We start from the raw sequence: 20124 nt of genomic DNA, 5'->3' as shown, positions 1-20124 counted from the left end.
AAAAAAAACAAAATTATTGTTTGCCTTTGGAAGTTTTATGGAAGTAAAATATCTGTAGTTTAATTTTGTTTTATAAAACTGACAATCATCATGTAACTTATTAGTGTGATATGTTCATAAACAGAGATAGAAGCAATCTATTGAAAATTACCTGCTACACAATTGCCATAGAGCACATATAAAAACTTACTAATCTAAACTGTGTGTGTACATTCTCAGCAGTAATGAATTAGTTTGGTGTTACAAAGTATGGGATTTCATTCATGCTTTTCAGCTTAATACTTACAAATTTAAATTTTTGTTCCCCAAATACTTCTAATTAACAAAAAAAGAGAGACTTGAACGTGTGAGATAGCTCTTTATTCCTACAGAGACCATATGACCTAACCTCTTCATAGTACAAGCTAAACAATGGGATTTTTGATTTTTGATCCAAAGGCACTAGTATTCTGTGAATTAGGAAGACTTTAGAGGATGTATAGGGCATCCATTGTCTGGATGCTATTCTGAATTAACTGGCTGTTAAACTCTGATAAATTATGCAGCAGATCAAGAGCCAATATCACTATAACTACTTTTTGTTTTCTGCTGCTCTAAACAGGTAGAGTTTGTTGTTCATCCTTCCGTGAGTCCTAATGATCCCCTTGTAAAAAGTGCCATTGAGCAGGTGCGTTTCCGAATCTCCAGTTCGAGCACAGCAAACAGGCAAGTTGCAGTGGTCTGTATGTTTGTGTGTAACTTGGCTTATTACATTTAACACATGCAAAATTATGTGGAGGAAATAAATACAAAGTAAGCAAAAGAAAAATTGCCCTCTTTATGGTAATAGAGAAACCAAAGCACAAAGGGAAAGCAACATCCTGAATGTCTCCCAGAATCATGAGAGGAGCGCAACTGAACTCTGATCCCTTGCTCTTTAACCTTCAAGGTTAGAGCCTTAACTTCAAGGTTTAGTTCCCCATGCTGCCTTTGCCATACGCATTCCAGAGAGGCTGTCTTCTCTTGGTATTACTAGCCCAGCTAGCCTGGAACAGCCCTCTTTAAAGAGTTTTACCCATGCASAGAGAATGAGGCTTATCTGTGGGCCAAATTAAACTGCTTTATTTTTGGTCCTTTGGTTAATAGTGGACTTACAGCCTGGGTTAGTCTTGTAATTCTAGTGTGGTGTTTGGAGAAAGTGTGGGATTCACTGTAGCTGCAGGCAGAAATAGGAGAATGCTAGGATAAATTAGGAAGAAATTCCATTTGTGTTTCTTTTGAGATTTAGGCATTTGCTTGCCTRTGTGAAGTGCGGGCAGATAAACAAATCCTCATAAGGAGACTACTAATTACAGTACAGGCATTAGCTTATTAGTTTGCTAAAGATTTGAACTTCAGTTTTTGACTCACTTGCAAGCTTTAGGTGCCTTGTAGAGAGGACTAGTTCACTCTTTTCCTTTAAAACATTCACAAAAGGAAGATGAGCTGGAGCTACTGTCTGTTATTTTGAGCACTCCTTAAGAGAAGGAGGATCTGAGGGGCTTCCAGTTTGCATCTTCTGCTTTCTCAGCATGTTAGTCATAAGTGTAGGCTGAGATCATTGTCCAAGCATCAGTCCCTTGAGCTGCAGAGAGCGCAAGATCCTTGAGTCTGGAAACGAAGCATAAACAAGGAACAAGATCCTGTAGCCTCATAAGGAGGCCACTTTCCTAAGATGAGATTTCAATCTCTTCTTCAGGGATGGTTTGTGCATTTGCGAAAGAAAATCACAAGCTTGTAGTTGCTCCTTACATCTAGAAAGATTAATATAGGGTAAGGAGTCTCCTATCAAGCTGTTTTTTTGTCTTTGAGAACAGACTCATGCATGATAAATTCCATTGCTTGGGTTATCTTTCCAAATAAACCCATAAAAAGACCTCTTATTCAAAATATTCAGTATAATTTCGTTGAAACAAGTTCAAAACCATCCTCCTTTGCAAAAAGGAGATTTGCATTTCTTTTAGTGAACAGCCTCRGTGATGCCATCTCTGTTCAACTTAGATAAGGCATGAGTGTCTGCTTCAGTTCTCCAGAAGTGCTATGTGGTCTTAATTCAGGGTTAAAGTTCCCCAGACACCAACATCCCAGGAGCATGCAGAGGAAGAAAATTTGGGGCAAGAGGCCGTTCCTGACTCAGGAGAAACAGAAGAAAGCTCTTGTAAAGCCGAAAATAATCGGGCAAGGAAAACAGATGAAAAAATGGGCATAACACAGTTAAAAAATTACCACCCTGTTACAGGTACCTTTGACTTTGTTTTTCTGGCATCTTTCACTTACCTATCTATTACTAATAATCACTTTCGGATGTGGGRTGCTTGCAGGATATATGTTTTTTTGTTTTTGTTCTTCTTTTGTAGAGATGTCTTACATTAGAGGCAGCCTCAGCTAGGGACCTCTATCCAGTGTCCTTTAACTTTTTCTTTACAATTGTGAAATGGAGCATTTTCATTTACTACTACTTTGCTACCATTTGTAACTTATATTTACCTTCATTTGCCGACCTTTCCTGCCAGTTTTCTTCACATCAGTTTTGCAGAGTTAGCTACTTTACCTGCTCTAATCCATTTTTTTTAATTTCTGTTTGGTACTCARTTTTTCCTCTCAGTTCCAGGGCTTGGACGTTCTCTTGGCTTTCTTCCCAAAATGCCACGTTTAAGAATGGTCCACGTGTTCCTCTGGTACTTAATTTATGGTCATCCTTTAAATGGAACACAACAAAAAATAGGTAGTGATGGTGAGAAAAAAGGCAACAAGCAAGGGATGGACATGAATGCTGCAGCACTTCAAGCTGAACCAGAGGCAGCAGATGGAACTACACAAAGTATGACAACTGATGAGAATCTTGAAATCACTGCACAAGAGACTGAAGTAGAATTGTCTAATGAAACAGGTGAGAGGAGGCACATCCTAGCTTTACTACAGATTTTGTTGTAATGTTTCYGTAAATGAGAATACGATTTTAGTGAAAATGCTTTAAAGTAAGAACATAGATGTTGATGCTTGGAAAAAAGTATTCAAAGATCATTAATGGCTTGTTATCAGATTGAATGTTATATAGAGGTTTTGTTCTGGGTCCCGCTCTAACTAGTATTTTTCCTAATTATTTGAATAATGAAATAAAGTAGGTTCAAAATGTGGATAATAACATGCTAGAGGTTTGCTAGTAATTTGTAGAGCGGGATTTGAATTCAGAATGATTTAAATTAATTGGAGAGACAGTCTAGAGTGAAATTTAATTTCAGTTGGTATAGGTCCACACTGAAACCACAGTTACATAGGTACTATTAAACTAACCTGGAAAATGTTGCCACCTTCTATTTCTTATACAAAAAGAAGATGTTGTAAGGGGAGAGGATCGATGCCTTTCCGAGTGAAAAAGGGTGTTAGAAGAAGCTGAGAGATTATTCTCCATGCTGTTAGGTGTATAAAAAGAAATAATGRCATTGAGTATCCAAAATATTTTTTCATACTGTAAGGATAGGTAAGCCTTGGAACAGATGATCTTGGGGGAAAAATAAGTTTGGTGTACTTATGGTGTGAGCATCCCTTTCGTATTTCAGAACATGCGAATACACTATATTGGTGGTTCTCAGCCATGCTTTAAAATGTCTGGGTAAGCTGAGAAAGAAAAGCAACCATTTGTGAGTAGGCTTATATGTGCTTTTCAAGAGTCCTCACCAACACTGAAAAAACTGCAAAAGTCTAAAAAAAGACTGAAAATCTGARTTAAATTATTTTTACGTCATTTTAGGTTTTAAATTTCCAGTCTATGAACAGCCAGATGTGCTCTGCTTGAACACTCACAGTAAAATTCAAAGTTAGACCTTGTTTCAGACTTCTGTGTTTGCCTGTGCCCTGTGTCCAAACAAAGTGTTAGGTTTGCCCTGTCTGAATCTAAGCCAGTCTTCTTGTTCCTAGTGTATGTGGATGATGCGTCATGGATGCGCTATGTCCCTCCTCTCCCAGTTCATAGAGAGTTTGGATTTGGATGGGCTCTTGTTAGCGACATTCTTCTCTGCTTGCCTCTCTCCATCTTTGTTCAGATAGTGCAAGTCAGCTACAAGGTATACTGCTTTTTCTTTGCTTCACATTTGTTGCTGGGCACCACTGAGAAGAGTCTGGCCCCATCCTCTTTACACCCTCCGTTCAGATGTTTATACTTATTGATGTGATCCCCCCTCAGTCTTCTCTAGGCTGAGCAGTCCCAGTTCTCTCAACCTTTCCTCATTTAAGATATGTCCTAATCATCTTAGTAATCTTTCACTGGACTTGAACAATGTTTAACCATTTCACAAGAGCAGTAATATTTGTTCAAAAATACTTTTGTAGACAGTTCTGATAAGAAAGCATGGTAATTTAAAGGATAATTATCTTTCACATTTTGATTAACTTAAAAAATAATTTTAGGTGGATGGCCTCGAGGATTTTTTAAACGATCCACAGAAAAAGCACACATTGATCAGATTTCTTCCAAGGTCAGTCCGACAACAGCTTCTCTATAAAAGGTAAGCAGATGAGTCAAAGGAAATGGCTCTGGGGGGGAACAGTTGACTGTTTTTTTTCAGTTAATTCTGTTTATGTCAAAGAGAACTTTGTAACCTAAAACAAGGGTCATCAATCTTCTAAGGACAGTGTGCGAAATTGTATTTTTCTCTCCCAAATAGAAGGTAATAAGAAATTAATGAACAATATTCATGCATGCTGTCAGGCAGTCTCTGAGAGCTGGGAGACTCTGTCCTTCACAACTCATCAACAGGATGTTGCTTCTGTTCAAAACATACTCCTGCTCCTAAATTCAGAATTTAATAGAGTCTAAATGTTGCTGTCCTTCATAAATCTCTCAGAAGATGCCACATATCTCAGTTCCAGCCTCTCATACATCCTATTTAGATTCTACCCATATACTCTCAGTGGCATGTCTGCTGTTGTTTGCCATGCCTCATCTAGGAGATTTAAAAATTGGGATTGGATTGAGGAAAGGGAAGGGAAGCAACATTAAAGCAAAGTGATTTGGATATGTGGAATTGGCAGCACTACTACAGGCTCCATTACTGTATTAGTAGTGCTGTTAGTTCCCCCGGGAAGCCATTGCCACAGGTATGGATTTGGTTGGTTGGAGGCTTTTACCACATTTTGCAAATCTGTAAACATGTCTTTGGCAAGTGAGTAATGCAAGGCAGAACCAGCTGCCCAGACTTGTGGTCAGGCTGGTCTCTCTTATGGCAGTGGTTTCTCCTCAGAAAAATCTGGTCTGGTTGCCTTGGGTTGCTCAGGTTTGCGATTCCTAACGTATTACTTCCTGACTCTTAGTAACGAGCATGCTGGATTTCTGAAATTTTCTGAAATCTGCAGACGCTGTCTGATAGCTTTCACCAGATCAGTGTGGCACATAATCAAATGGCCTCTTTGCCCCTCCATTCATCAAAACTTCTAACATTACCAAATTGAGTCATTATTTGTGGGTTGGTCAAATGATCTTTCTGAACATTACAGAACTCTCCTGCTAAAATACAAGTCCTATTTCACGATATGGAAAAACTTAGATCTTAGGTAAGCTAAATGTAGGCAAAATTGGATTTTTCCTAAACTGTATCTCAGAAACCAGATCTTGCAAAAGCTTCTTGAAGCTTCCAGAATTCTACAGCTTTCCTTTTTTTTTAAAAAAAAAAAAAAAAAAAAAAAAAAAAAAAAGGAGGTAGAACAGGCAGAAAATAGTGTAGAAAATGTCATATTTTTTGCTTTCTCAGCTTATAAGCAACTGAAAGCAGTGTCGTAGAGCAGGTAGTTCTAAACAACCTTAACTACAAATCTTGAGATTATTGCCCATTTCTTTATATGAACATATGTGGAGTTCTGTCAGCCCGTATTTACCAGTCATTTCCTCTTGCTTATTCTCACTTCTTTTCATAATATAGAATTGTCTGCACATCTGCCTGTGTTCTGACCTTCTTTAACTCATTGGTACATTCAGTATTTCTGGCAAATTTTGTTTTTCGAAAACAAAATTTTGTTATCCATTGGCTAAAATAATAGTATTTCTGATTTGGGCAAAAGAAGTTTGGGCTTTGGGGTTTCATGTGTTTTCCACAGGCTGATAATTCGAAGAAAGTATCACTTCAGAAATTCTAAAAACCCAGTGTTTAAAAAGGCAGTGAGTTTCYTAAAACTTTAGGCTGCTCCATAATGTTTTCTGGTATCACTGTAATTACTGTTTTTATGAGTGCTAATTGTAATGCTTATAACACTACTGCAGGAGGTACATCTTTTCGGTGATAGAAAGTCTTCAAAGATTATGTTATATGGGACTAATACAGTTTGGTCCAACAGAGAAGTTTCAAGACAAAGATCAGGTAATTTTTTGAGAACTGTTATTCTGCATGGTACTTGTTCAGTGAGACAAATGAGTTTTTGGGCTTCTGATTACCATTACCTTAAATAATTGAGTAAAATGTTGATGTTTGAGATGGGTATGCAAACCTCAAATTCCTAATGWCGTACTGCAAGCTGTGCAGATAACTTTTCCCTCTTCCTCTGGAAAGAGATGTATCAAAAGATAATGCTGAAAGTTGCACACAGCAGTGATTTGGAAGTTTGCAGACTCATAGTCCCCTATAAAGAACGTGTCTYGTGCTCTTCCATCACACTGAACTAGGGTGCGATTTGCATCCTTGGGTGAAGAAAGCCCTGAAAGGCCTTTAAGGGACCCCAACTGTGAAATGTGACCTTTGCATATAAACTTGTGTGCCGTATTCTCCCGCAGTCTTAGTTTAAAAAGGAACTGAGGGTAATAGTTTTATTATACACTTTAATTAGGCTGTGTAATGGCAGCATAAGTAACCTACTTGCAGGGATATCATGGACAAGTTCTTAGAAATTCTGGTTTAATTCAAGGAAACTAACAGTACATACTAACTTAGCACAGCTGAGAATGATCTTTAAAATGATGTTAGGTCTTGGGTATCTAACACAGAATAAAATCAGAGTAAAATAGATGATGCTGTTGCACATCTTTTTGTAAATACAGAGAACATGCAAGGGAGAACACTGTTCCAGCATATGCTTTGTAAGGATAAGAAAGCTAATTAGGTCCCAAATCAGATCTAATTATTCATCAAATTCTGAATGAAGGCTTGCAGAAAATAATCACTCTCTCTGGAAACTTGGAATAATGCTCGGGCAAGGGAAAAAAGAAACTGTCATTCTCTATCTAGAAATGGAATTTCTGGATTGCTGCCAAAGTAAGTTTAGGAATGCATTGCAATGTGTCTGTCTGTCCGTCTCTTATCAGAGTATTGGCTCAAAATAGCAAAGACTTAGCAAAATCTAACTACTCCTGAACTAGATTAAATTATTTGTCCTGTAAGTTAGGTAGTCCCAGTGATTTTTACCTACCAGCCTGAAACATGCTGTATTTGACAGGTATTTGTGTATATGAAGAGAAATGCAGTGATTATTGATACCACTATCTGCGACCCTCACTATAACCTGGCTCAGAGTAGCCGYCCATTTGAGAGACGCTTATATGTTCTGAGTACCATGCAAGATGTGGAAAACTTCTGGTTTGATTTGCAATGTGTCTGCCTTAATACACCGTTGGGTATGGTATAACTACATTCTTACTGCTCTTATATTTTATTCCATTCATACCACAGTTCCTCTTCCTTTCCCATAACATGAGGCATGCGTTTGGTCCTTTTACATGTTTAAATAGGATATACAGCTACAACATATATACATTAAAAAAAAAAAAATTGAGGGGGAGGCGGAACACCTGAAATGTCAGACAACACTTTTCTGTATTTCTGTAATGTAGTCAGCAAAGAGAAAGAATCTATTCATAATTTTATCTTACTTTTGCATCAAAGCAGTTATCTGCAAAAAGCTCTTTACACATTTGTCAAATGGTAGCATGTTTTGTGATTGTTGCAGCTTTCACAGGTTGATCAGACCTTGAATACTTTTGACATCCAAAATGTAGGAATGATATTGTTTCACCAGCTCACTTATTTATGGAAGCTTTCCTGTGTACTGTGTACAGTATTTTCTGTGAACCTTCATATGACATATCTCCAACACAAAGGGCTTGCATCTCATCTTAAGGGCTGTAATCATGCCTAGAATGTCAATGAACTGCTGCAATTTTCTACTTATAAACAGTACCAGCCTCCTTGTACTTCTGACCCAAATACAGCTTGGGCAACTTAGCACCTTGTACTAAAATTAACTGGAAAGGCCATTAGCCTCTGTAACACAGTARCATCTTTTATAGAGAGGTGGTAGAAATGTTAACATTCCTCTCTAAGGAGAGGGTGTAGTAGTTTTCCATAATGGTGTGAAGGGATTAAAATCTTGCTTGTCATCCTGATAGTCGGAACTATTTGTACGTCTAGGAGTTGTCCGCTTTCCTCGCTCAAAGAGRAGTAATCTTCAAGGAGAGGAGACTGGCGCTGCACTAGATGTAGAAATGGAACAAGAGTCAGCAGTGGATAAACACAATCTGGAACGAAAGTGTGCAATGTTGGAATATACCACGTAGGTCTTTTTTCCTGTTTGTTTTATTGCTTAAATAGAGTTGGTGAAAATAACCATTCTAGTTTTGAGAACGTTACTTGACAGCAAAGGTGGTTAGTATTCTAGCATTTCAATTGGTGGGGGTTTTGCAATATAGAGGCTGTCTAATGGAAAAGATAGGTAGTTATGCATCATATTTACAGGTAAGTTATCTTCCGAGCAGGTTTTTGTGCTAGCTGAGTGGGAAAACCAGATTCAGATTTCTTTCTAAAGTAGCGCAGACATGGGTTGCAAGAATCTTTTGGGAAAGCAAAGTGGAGAGAAAAAGAATGTTAAGTACAATTAAYACAAGGCAAAATTTTGAAGATTCTCTGTTCCAAGAGTTTATAGATCCGAAGGAACATRTAACTTCAGAAGCTCCTCAGAGTCACATTTTAAATTCTAGTTTGCAATTTGCTGCATATTGTTTACAGATTAATTCCTGTTATGGTATCAGTGTAAACTGGTAATATCTGGAAGTATCCTCTGGAACACTTCATCTTCTGCCTAATTACAGCCAGAAACTTGGGAAGACTGCAGATTTATGACTTGTGATAACCATGCAGAATGCCAGTTATACTTTTTATGTTGAAAGTTGTTTGGTGAGATTTGGTTTTGTTGTTAATATTCTATTCTGTTTTAATAAGCTATAAACAGTCTTTTTATTTTTAAATGTATTTTCAGTTAGTTCAGTGTTACAGGCAGATGTATCAAGTTACCTTAAAAATATTGAGGGACCTAAATTCCACTGGTCTATACTGGTAGATCAAATTCTGTTTGATCCGCTTGTCAGCTTTTTCATATGGTCTCCATTATATGCTACAAAATCTTTTTAAATGATTATAACTTGTAGTTAGACTGGAGATGACTACAACTTCTCTAAGATCAAGAAACAGTTTTTTAATTGAATTGGTGATATAATATTTTTATCAAAGAGTTGTTAGCTGAAAGCTTGACTGAAATTCTTTTTTTATGGAAGCTCTCAATAAGTCTTTCATAAGGCGAAACTGGATTTCCAAAACACTTTTTCGTGTTCATACTAGATTGTCAGACCTATGCTACCTATTAGACATCTAAAGCTCRTTCATATTTCCATTTATTTGGAGAAACAGGTGTTGTCTCCATGATTTTTTTTTATTTATAAATAGGACACTTTGCTTTTTTTTTCTTTCTTTCTTTTTTTTTAATCCTGCACTATCACACCACATTATTAATTGAACTACTTCCAGTCATGCAAGGAAGGGCTCTGATTCATTCATTACATGCCATTTATTCTCAATTTAATTATCTCTCTGGGGAATTAGATACACATTGTGGTTTGGGGCGGGGGATTGGTTTGTATGTGCATTTAGACAAAACTTTATTTGTTATAAAATGTAAACATATATTTGTTATAAACAAAACTGGAGAGAATTGCATTTAACGGAGTGTTCAAATGATCTGTGGCATGTGATAGCGTACAGTTTTCCTGTGAAAATTTTCCCCACAGTTGCYCTGATAGTTTTTCATCTGGGTAGGTATTTTCTTTAGTTTTATGGTATTTTATTTTATGGTATTTTCTTTAGTTTTTTATGGAATAGTACTGAGAGCAGTGTTTAACATGGCAGTTGGAATTTCGTTAACAGTAATGAAGTTGCTTTGCTTGTAATTTCAAAACTGAAAGCTCAGTGATTATGTATTGGCTGTAAAAGTGTAAAAAATTGGCTGTAAAAGCGTARTAGAAAAACTTGGTTGCCACTGTACTTCTGGAGGAGAGTTAAGGGACCAAGGATCTGTTTTTCTCCTGTTATCTTCCAACCCTTGCTAAATTGTGAGGGCAGGGGGGAGAGTTCTGCACATTGTGCACATCTTTTAGGAAGTGTCTTCCYGGCTGCAAAGTAATTATTTTGGGGGGATATTTTGTTATTCTTTCTATTAGAGGCAGTCGAGAGGTGGTTGATGACGGAACTATCCCTGGGGATGGATTAGGAGCTGCAGGTCTAGATTCCAGCTTTTATGGGCATTTAAAACGCAATTGGATTTGGACAAGTTACATCATCAATAAGACTAGGAAGGTGAGTATTTTTAAATGAATTGTGTCGTGCCTTTCCGTATTTTAATGTTCTTAATAACTGAGACAGCAAAACCTTGTTACTTGCATGCTTTCTCATAAACACGCACCTCTGTAAGGCTTTGTATCTTTGGAGAGAAATGAATGGCAAGAGTGCTAAATTATGGTGCTGAAGTGACTGAAGAAGACTGGACATAACCAAAGAAGAAAATAATTCATTAATAAGAAAATGAAGATCATTTACTGGTTTCTCTTACCTTACCAGAACATRGTAGTTGTCCAAAGAAAACTGATATACCTAGAACAAGACACTCAGCAAAAAATRCTAGGAAGTCCAGCATAAATGAATCAGAATGATCATCTCAGGCCAGACCAATGTCTGGAGATGGCCAATAGAAGATTTGTAGGAAAGGTTGTAAGAACAAAGGAGCTGTATCATGATATGTTCACCTCGTGTATAGGGAGATGTATAGTGATGTTTTCCTCAAAATATTCTTCCAGATGTCAGCAATTTTAGCTCAAGTTCTTTCTATACCTGAATGGTAGTGGTGTTTCATAGCTGTCAATAGATTTCTCTTCTTTCATTAATCTGCCTAATCACTTTCTRGATGTCTGTAAGCCTTTGTTATCCAAAATCTCTTTTAACAAAGAGTTTCAAAGCCCTGTGACATACTATCACTTCCTTTTGATGGTTTTAAGCTTGCCACCTTCAGTGCTTGTGATGCCCCCAGTAGCTGTGCTAAGGGAAACTGTGAAAAATACCATTTTCCATTACCCTTTCTGTGTCACTTCTGATTTTGTAAACTTCTCTCATGTTTGCCATTATCACCTCTTTTTTTCCCAGCCCGGAATGTACTGGATTACTTACCTATTCCCAGCATGGAATCTTTCTGCCTTTGATCGCTCTTGTTGCCTCTCTTTTCAGCTGTTCTAGTTCTGTTATGTCCCATTTATGATGGAAACAGAATCACATGTTGTATTCAGGCTGTAGCCAGCCATGGATGTTTATAGCTGCATAATGATGCTTTCCTTCCCTAAGAGTTCTTAGCATTTGATTTGCCTATTGCTATGCCATTACTGTGCATTAAACAGATGCTTTGGCAGAACTGACTGTAATAACCCTAAGATCCCACTCCCAATAGTAGTGGCCAAATTGGAGCCTATGAGTGTATATTTAAAATCAGAACTGCCTGTTTTCCACTCGGGCAGTATCATTTCACTTTGAATTTTACTTACCGTTTTGTCACCCAGTTATTCAGCACTAACAGGGCCTCCTGCAATTCTTTGCTCTCRGCCCTCCTCTTTACTCTGATCCACTTCTGTCACCAGTGAACTCCACACAAGGGAAAAGGTTTTGCTGTGAACGGCAAAGGTTATAATGTCTTGCAATCATTTCGGGCTCAGAGTTATGCTGGATAGATATGGTATAGGAGGCATTTATTTATGTCTGCATTTGCATTTTAGTTGTGTGCATTTTTGAAGCTCATGAGAACTGTAGACTGCTTTGGAAAAAAAACAGTTATTTTACAGAGATTTCTACTCAACCTGCTTAACAAGAAAGGAAGTCAAGCATTTCTTTTCYAGTGATACATTTTTTAACTTGAATGAATTTGCTGAAATTCTAAACTTCGTAATTGAGCAATGATTTTAGTAAGATTTTAGAAACGCTCTAGAACCATTCAAATATGTATCAGTAACAAGACAAATAATCAATACTTCWTCATAACTGGGAATCTTTCTAACATTTATGCTAAAAACATCTTTCTAAATTGTTCATAACACTACCTAAAAGACCTAAAATCATTTATAGTGATGTTAAAACTTATGCGGTCTTTGTCTTTTTGCATATCACTTTGAAACTTCTGTTGTTTTAGGAAAGTACAGTTTCTGAAAATGGACCGACAGTGAGACTCCAAACCTTCTTAACAAAACACCCCCTTCCACTCAGTACTGGAGGTAAGGTGGTGATAATTCTTGTCTCTAACTGCATTATAGCTGTTACTGTCTTTGTCAAACCCAGCAGTGATGACTTGGATTATTCTTGTTTCTGTATGATAATTTAGGATGCTTCTTCTGAGGCAATAAAATTAAAAAAAAAAAAATGGATTTTCCTTTTCTGTTTCTAGATATATGGAACAATAATTTTCATCCTTGGTTATTTCTCATGTGCAATTTGCAGAAAGTCCAGGGAAACTAATATTATCTATGACTGGCATGTTAGGTGCCATAGCTTTCTGATAAAGTCTTAATCATATCAGAGGTCTGGTTTGTACCCATGTAGTGTAGAACACTAATCTTGTTTTCTAAAGCAATTTGTCAGTGGTTTGCCACTGGCTTAATTGCATGAAAATTTCAGACTTTGCTCTTTCCCAAAAGTGAAAAATCTTTTGCTTTCTTGGTTTTGGAGCTTTCCTCAGTAGCCAGGAGATGAGAAATGAAAAATATTTTTCATGTAARAGAGTTCTAACACTTCAGACAAGTCTACATTTAAATGAACTGAGATTTGGCCTGTGCATATTTTTGTATTGAGATGACCGGTTTAAAAACAGCTGTAGCATCTTTTAACTGAAGTTGAGTGTTCATACTCTTGTACTCATTACACATTAGGCCCTGGTTGCTCCATGGATAAGCTGTTGGGTGTACACTATATGTAGCTATCRCTACACAAGGGCATCTTTTTGAAGTGGGCTTATTGCATTTTAAAACCTCAATTTTTCTTCATCCCTAGCTTGTTTTGTGATGTCTAGCTGAAGTCACAGTCAAAGGCCTTGTTGCAAAGGATTATTGTCATGTTTTTATAAATTCCATTTGACAAATTAAAAGGATTAAAGGATTAAATTAAAAACCTTTTACTTTATTACTAAGTTGAGAAGAATGTGCAAMCTTAAACACTCATAACTCTTAAACTGCTAAGCCTTTTTGTCAAGTCTGCCTTGATTTAAATTTCCAGTAAGTTTTTAAAAGTTCACTGTAATGAATCTTCATTAAGGCACTGCTAAAATTGCATAGCCTAATATCTAAGCTAAGAAGGAGGAAAAGCTTCAGGTTGAATAATAAAACCTCAACTTGGCTCCCTTGAGGTAGTGTACCTTACTCTAGACTTAGTAATTACCTGACCATTCTTCATTTGTGTGATGTTATTCTGTATAAGCTASTGAGAAGTGACATGAAATTACATGATTACCAAAAGGCAAGTTTGAGAGGGCATCTTTTAATCTACTCAGACTTTGGCATTTACTCTCAATATTGTAGAATGTAATTGCTATGGAATTCCAATAATATAAACACATATCTTTTTAGGTAACAAAATTAACATTCTGGGAGAAGCAAAAGTGGGATCTGAGTCTCTTCTCCAGAAAGAAGAGTGTGTTGAAATAAGCAAAGAAGCAACTCAGGATCGAACCAAACGAGTGAGAGGTGGAAAAAGCCAAAAGAGAAAGAGGCTTAAGAAAGATATTGGGAAGAAGATGAGGAAGAAAAAGAAAGGTAAGTAACAAGCATGCATATCATGAAAAGAAGCCTTCTTTTCAACACATCTGCTGTAAGTTGCTTCAGAAAAGCTGTGGCGACTGACACATTGTATGGGAATTGGGACTGGCCATCTCTTTGGCCTGCTTTTCYAATGAAGGGACTCAAATGTCACAGGGTTCTGTACTAGCTCTAGAGAAAAACAGGAGCATGTTGTAACTATTACCTGTATTTGAGTCATGGTTGTACTACTGTACTTTGCAAACCAAAGAAGACCCAATTGTGTCTAGGCCAGATCAGCTCATTACAATGTCACAGTCATTTTCTGCTTGGTGGCTCAGAGCATCCTCCCACAGAGGATGTTTTGTAGTCAGTTTACTTGCTAATGTGGTTATTTCCTCATTCCTAGGCAAGATATATTAATATATTTTACTTTGTTAGCTGCTGTTGCCTACTTCTCTGCTTTTGTTCTTTCATTCTTACAGACTCAACTTTGAGTACTGCTCCCAACCCTGTACTCTTCTTCCTCCACCTTTTAGGGATTCACATCCAGACAGATAAACTTTCTTTTATCCACTGCATGTCTGTGCATGTCTGGACTACTCCTCTCTGTGTCCAAGGTGGTGTGCAACAGACTTCTCTTACACAATTAGCTATTTGCATTTGAATGACAGAACCAAGGGTGGAAAAGCAGCACAAAAGGAAAGAAACAAAAAAATAAGGTTTTAGTTAACAAACTKTCTTCCTGGCAGCCTTTATCCTTTACTGTAGTCTTTATGATAYTGAGGTGTTAAATCATACAGCAGTAAAAAGGAGACTTATATTCTGAATTGGCTGGGAAATTAGTGGTGGGAACTAAAACTCTAGTCTTCTARTCTCCTAATCTCCCTAATTGCTTCGTTTTTCTACTCTTGCACTAGTCAAGGTAAACATCTCTCTCTTTTGTGATTTGAAATGTTTTGCTGCTCTGTGTTTTTATTCACAAGAAACATTATTTTGACTTTATCATGTGTAAAACACAGCTGTGATAATTCAAGCTTGCCCTTCAGCTATCTTTTGAAGGCAAGCTATTCCCTTTCCTGTTTGATGCACCTAGCCCTAAGGATAATTCAGTGTAAATTAAAACATAAATGTATTTGGGGAAAGAAGATAGTAATTGAAAGTACTTGCTGATGTATTATAGTATTCTCCGAATCATAAATCATAGGCTTTCAGAGTGCATATACCTTGTTGAATCCATAGTTTTTAGCAAGTTTTCAGGTTTTCCTCCAGATCAAGTATAATCTCATTAAAATACATTGACCTCTCTGGTATTTCAGAGTTTCTTTCCATTGCACTTCCCTTATTGTGTGTCATAGTAAATAGTCTGACTGTATTACAGAAACGTAACAATGGAAAGAGCTTAAATTTTGTCCAGTTACCCTCTGCTTGTGGCTTCTTTTAATCTACTTCTCTATTTAGGCCGTGTTTTCCAAAGCAAGGATTGTATATTTAACCCMGTAAGCCTCCAGTTGTAGTTTTTGCTCCTTGGAGTTGCCTTAGCACAATTAACTCTGGTAATAGCTGTGACAGGAGTTAGCACTTTAATCAGAATATATGCTGCTGAGAATAACTGTCTTCTTCTGGATTTGTAGACAACTCTGTAGAAAAAAGCAAAAGGCTCCGCTACCATGATGAAGCTGACCAAAGTGCCCTGCAGAGAATGACACGTCTGCGTGTCACTTGGACAGTGCAAGAAGACAGCTTGCTCATGCTGTGCCGAATTGCTAGTCATGTGCTAAATGCAAAGGTATTTGAAAAGGATTCTATTTAATGGATTTACTTATTCAACATACTTGTCATTGGTCCTAGGAATTTTTCCTTGTTCTAACCATCTAACTAGTGTACACAAAAGCTGAAGTTTAACTTGGAATGTTTTTGTTCTTCACATAGGTAAAAGGGCCCTTTGTTCCATGGCAAGTAGTTCGAGATATCATGCATGCCAACTTTGAAGAGTCCTTAGACAAAACTTCTCATTCTGTCGGACGAAGAGCTCGTTACATTGTCAGAAATCCCCAGACCTATCTTAATTATAAGTAAGAAGGTTTTTCTCTGTGTTCTAGTATAAGTTAGTCTTCTGAATGAAATCAAGGGATTTGTTCTTCCCAGCTTTTTGTCTTCTTTCATGTGAATATAAATTTCTACTTCTCTGCCTCTATAGTGCTACCAAATCTAACTTCCATTTGGAAAGGCAGGATCAGCAACAATACAGCTGACAAATGTATTTGGAATCCCCAAAGGTGTTAGGCAAGTCCCTCATGTAAGGCTCAGGCAAATCAAACTGCCATATGATAAAATGGAAGGGCCTCACAAACTAACTGGATTAAAGGTGAGAAACAAATAGCAGGAGTAAATAATCAGTTTTCTTGATTGAGGGAAGACACTAGTGGAATTACACATGTATATGTGGTAAGAGACATGCCATTCAACATGCTAACTGGTCTGGCAAAAGGGATGAACACTAGGTGGTGGTCTATCTGTGATATTAAGTCAGGTCAAGATGAAGACAGACTCTGGGCAGTGCAGAAAGACCTCATGATCTCACTGTGTGACTACACAATAAAATGGCAGATGAAATTTCATATAAAGTGATTCAACTGAAAGGGGAACAACTGTAGTTTTACATATACAATACCTGATTTTGACAGGGATGGTCTTGGGGCTGTATTATGCCATGAAAATGRCAAAAAAAGAAAGCTTTAAAGAAAGGAAACAATGTTGAGAATTATTATTAAAGGAATAAAGAGCAACACAAAAAATATGCTAGAGTATAAACTCTAGCATCTGCATCTTGAAGGCACTATAGCATTCTGGTCCTAGCTGATATTCTGCTCACATATTCTTCCCTCCCCTAAAACTTCATAAAAAGATAGAGTACATTTTGTAAAGGTACAGAGATTAGTAACAAGGATAATCAGAGATGTAAAAACAGATCCTACACAAGGAATGGCTAAATGACTTAAACTTTACTGCCTGGAAAACAGAACTGAGAGGAGATGTTAGAGAACTGTAAAATCACTTACTGTRTTCTTACTATTAAGAGCGAACAATTAGTCATCGTCTCTACCAACACAAGAAGTAGGGACATCACGTGAAAATCAAAGCTGGCCATTTCAAAATGAACAGCAGTGGTTCTTCATACAGCATACACTAGAGCTATAGATTTCCTTGCCACAGGCTGCTCTAGATGCCAAAGGTTACATGGGTTCAGGAAGTAACTAGATAAAGTAATGGAAGAAAAATCCACGGAGGGCTGTTAAATATAAAGACATTATCTTTGTATCAGGAAATTCCTGTTTCAACTCCCTGAAGCAGGGAGATTACACTGAGAAAGTATCACAGTATGCACAGTCTCTTCTTAAGTCTTTCCACTCCATTTCCTTTTGGCATCTGTTGTAAGAGGATACTGATTGAAATGGAACTTTGGTCTGGTCCATTGTGATTAATCTTTTGCTCTTAAAATAAATGTTCTGCAAAACTATGAGGGGAAAGATCGGATCATCAATTATGTATTTTATCTTAAATCGTTAGTTATAAATGTCTATAGCCGCCTCTTTCAAACCAGGAAACAAGTGTTAAGATACTTGAAAGTTACTAGCACTACTTGTTTATCTCCTCTTCTACTAGAAAGAAGAGCTAAACATATACAGATGAACTAATCCAAGTTGGGTTATTAATGATGGAATTTATTTGTCAAATAGTTCTTAAAAAGCCTAGAGAGACAGAGACATGCAAGAAGGACAGGCATGAGAACTTGATCTCAAGTGTCCTGATGTTCTGAATAAAACAATGACGTATCAACAGGAAAATATCCGTGACTGGTAACTTACAAACTATTTCTTGGCGTCTTATGTTTCAGAGGAACCAAAATGCCTCTCTGCATTTTTCAGCTCCTCTTTGCTCCCTTTCAGAACACATCTGCTTCCTGTCCCCATCCACTTTCTCTTTTCCTTTTAAAATCCTGAGATGTATTATGCTGCCTGGCTTACATGGTGACTYCTCTTACAATATGTTTGTGCTGTGGAGCAGCAGTTTTTCCAAAAAGAAGAGGCTTTATCATTTACTAGCTTGCATTTTCTTGAGAACAAATAAAATAGCAGGAAGATTTACATTTGGTTCTCAGTTCTGTCACAGTTCATATGAAGTGATGAGATGGTGATGAGTTGGCTTAGTWGCATTGAAAATGTTGGTATGTGCGTGGTAAGTTAGGCAGAATTTTTCCTTGAATCCTGTTTGATTAATGCTGTTCTTCAGAAGACACAGGAATGATATTTCAGCTGCAATAAATGCATTAATTTCTCTGTGCATCTTTGAACTGAGAAAACTTCTGCTAGTTAAAACACCTTCAATTGTATCTGTTGCAGAGTCTGCCTTGCTGAGGTTTACCAAGATAAAGCCCTCACTGAGGAATTCATGAATAGAGAAAATAACTATGAAGATCCACAGGTAAGAAGAGAAATATTCTAAAAGGTCATAGAGTACTTTAACTGTTTGGATTAGTGAATACTTGCTGTGTTTGGGTTACAGTGATTTCATTTCTTATCTCTTCCTTGTACTCTTAGCTATGTTTAAAAATAGCATCATTGTCAAAAAAGCTACATCATTGCTATTTTGGGAGCAAGATAAGAATAGGTAGCCTTCCAAAGGCACATAAACAGCTCTGCAGTGCAGCAGATTTTGTTTTTTCATTGTACTTGTTTCTAAACTTCCATGACTGAGCATGCATGTGCACTGTTTCTTTTTTTCCAATCCTGTCAGCTTCCTTGTTATCTGAGCAAGAAAACAATTCTGCTCTGTAATTTCTCATTTTTTATTCCAGTTTCTTATTGAAATACTGCCTCAAATTTTGAGGGTGAGTGAGGGAATGTAAGCAAATCACTTGAGAGAAGCCTTCATTTGGTCCATCAAAAGATTTCAGATAAGTTTTGAGCTTTTTATCACTTAAATTAACCACAGTTTCACAGTGAAAAGTTTGCATGGAAAATGTAAACTTTTCATTTTAAATTTCAAAACTTCAGAACTGGGACCTTGTCATGACAAGTTTGTCTTTGTTTTTATCCARGAATGACTACATTCATTGTATTGTCAGAAAATCCCAACCAGTTCTGTTGTTAGATTCATATGTGCTGAAATAAAGAATAGTCGCTCCCTGGTGAGACATTAGTGGGACAATTGTGTGTGTCTCTACATTACCTTGCAACTGATATTTCTGATGCCTTTTGCYTTTTTTCATCCTAATTTTCCTAAAGCACTGCATCTTTAGTAATTTGCAGCTACATTTTTCATTCTCTGACCACTAGGAACTTTGTGAAAACAGGTAGTGGGAATCCCTAGAAAACTGGCTGCGGTAGTAGTAACTGCTGTTCCTCAGTGCTTTTTCATCCTAGAATTTGAGATACTAAATGTACTTGAAGCACAGGTAGTGTAGTCTTTGGTTTGTTTTGGACTGGTTTCACCAAAAGGCCTGACTTGCTAGTTGGAATACAGCTATGACYAGCATCCAAAGGACTGACTTTGATCTTGCTGGGCTACTTCTGGGAATACACTGCATGCAGTGTGCAGTATATGTGCTGCAGAGAACAGGTTGGATGTTTTCTGCTTGGATCTTCTGCCACAGTTTCTTACTTTATAAGGAATTCAGAAATAATACCAAATGCACCTTTTCTTCTTGTTCACTTACTCTGCCAGAGCTAAGGAAAGGAGGTCAAATTGAGKTCTTGCGCTTTTGAGAAGAGGGCCTGAATGGAAAGAAGCTGCAAAGAAAGCAGCTCTTATACAGTTCTTATGTATTTTTTCTCTGGATAGTTTTASAGTATAAGGGAGAAATTTTTTATTTGGTTTATCTTATCTTACCTTGTTGGTCTTTTCTTCTTTCCTCCCTCATTTGTCTCCATCCCCAAAGACTGTCTTTGGAAGCAAGCAAAAACTTGTTTGCAGAGAGATACAGGACTATTATTMTCATGTAACAGATCTCTTCCAAGCAGTGCTTGTACAAACAA

The 20124-nt window shown here is 37.2% G+C and overlaps 1 protein-coding gene across 2 annotated transcripts in view; it reads left to right on the top strand.

Annotated features, from left to right (window-relative positions):
* Nucleotides 1-20124, top strand: part of GTF3C1 (general transcription factor IIIC subunit 1) — a 55918-nt gene that overhangs the window by 19367 nt on the left and 16427 nt on the right. For both annotated transcript variants that reach the window (XM_085307234.1, XM_085307235.1), the window contains 14 exons: nt 602-705; nt 2076-2257; nt 2624-2908; nt 3937-4082; nt 4426-4523; nt 6272-6368; nt 7438-7615; nt 8409-8550; nt 10487-10622; nt 12493-12574; nt 13919-14104; nt 15721-15875; nt 16019-16161; nt 18490-18571. In XM_085307234.1, coding sequence (XP_085163360.1) covers nt 602-705; nt 2076-2257; nt 2624-2908; nt 3937-4082; nt 4426-4523; nt 6272-6368; nt 7438-7615; nt 8409-8550; nt 10487-10622; nt 12493-12574; nt 13919-14104; nt 15721-15875; nt 16019-16161; nt 18490-18571 — 2016 coding nt within the window. The remainder of the gene's footprint in view (nt 1-601; nt 706-2075; nt 2258-2623; nt 2909-3936; nt 4083-4425; nt 4524-6271; nt 6369-7437; nt 7616-8408; nt 8551-10486; nt 10623-12492; nt 12575-13918; nt 14105-15720; nt 15876-16018; nt 16162-18489; nt 18572-20124) is intronic.

This window comes from Rhea americana, unplaced genomic scaffold, assembly GCF_003343005.1.
Source record: "Rhea americana isolate MKP2758 unplaced genomic scaffold, rheAme1 scaffold_255, whole genome shotgun sequence".
Taxonomy (NCBI): Eukaryota; Metazoa; Chordata; class Aves; order Rheiformes; family Rheidae; genus Rhea; species Rhea americana.
The sequence above is the reverse complement of the archived record's forward strand: the minus strand, read 5'-3'. Positions and strand labels throughout refer to the sequence as shown.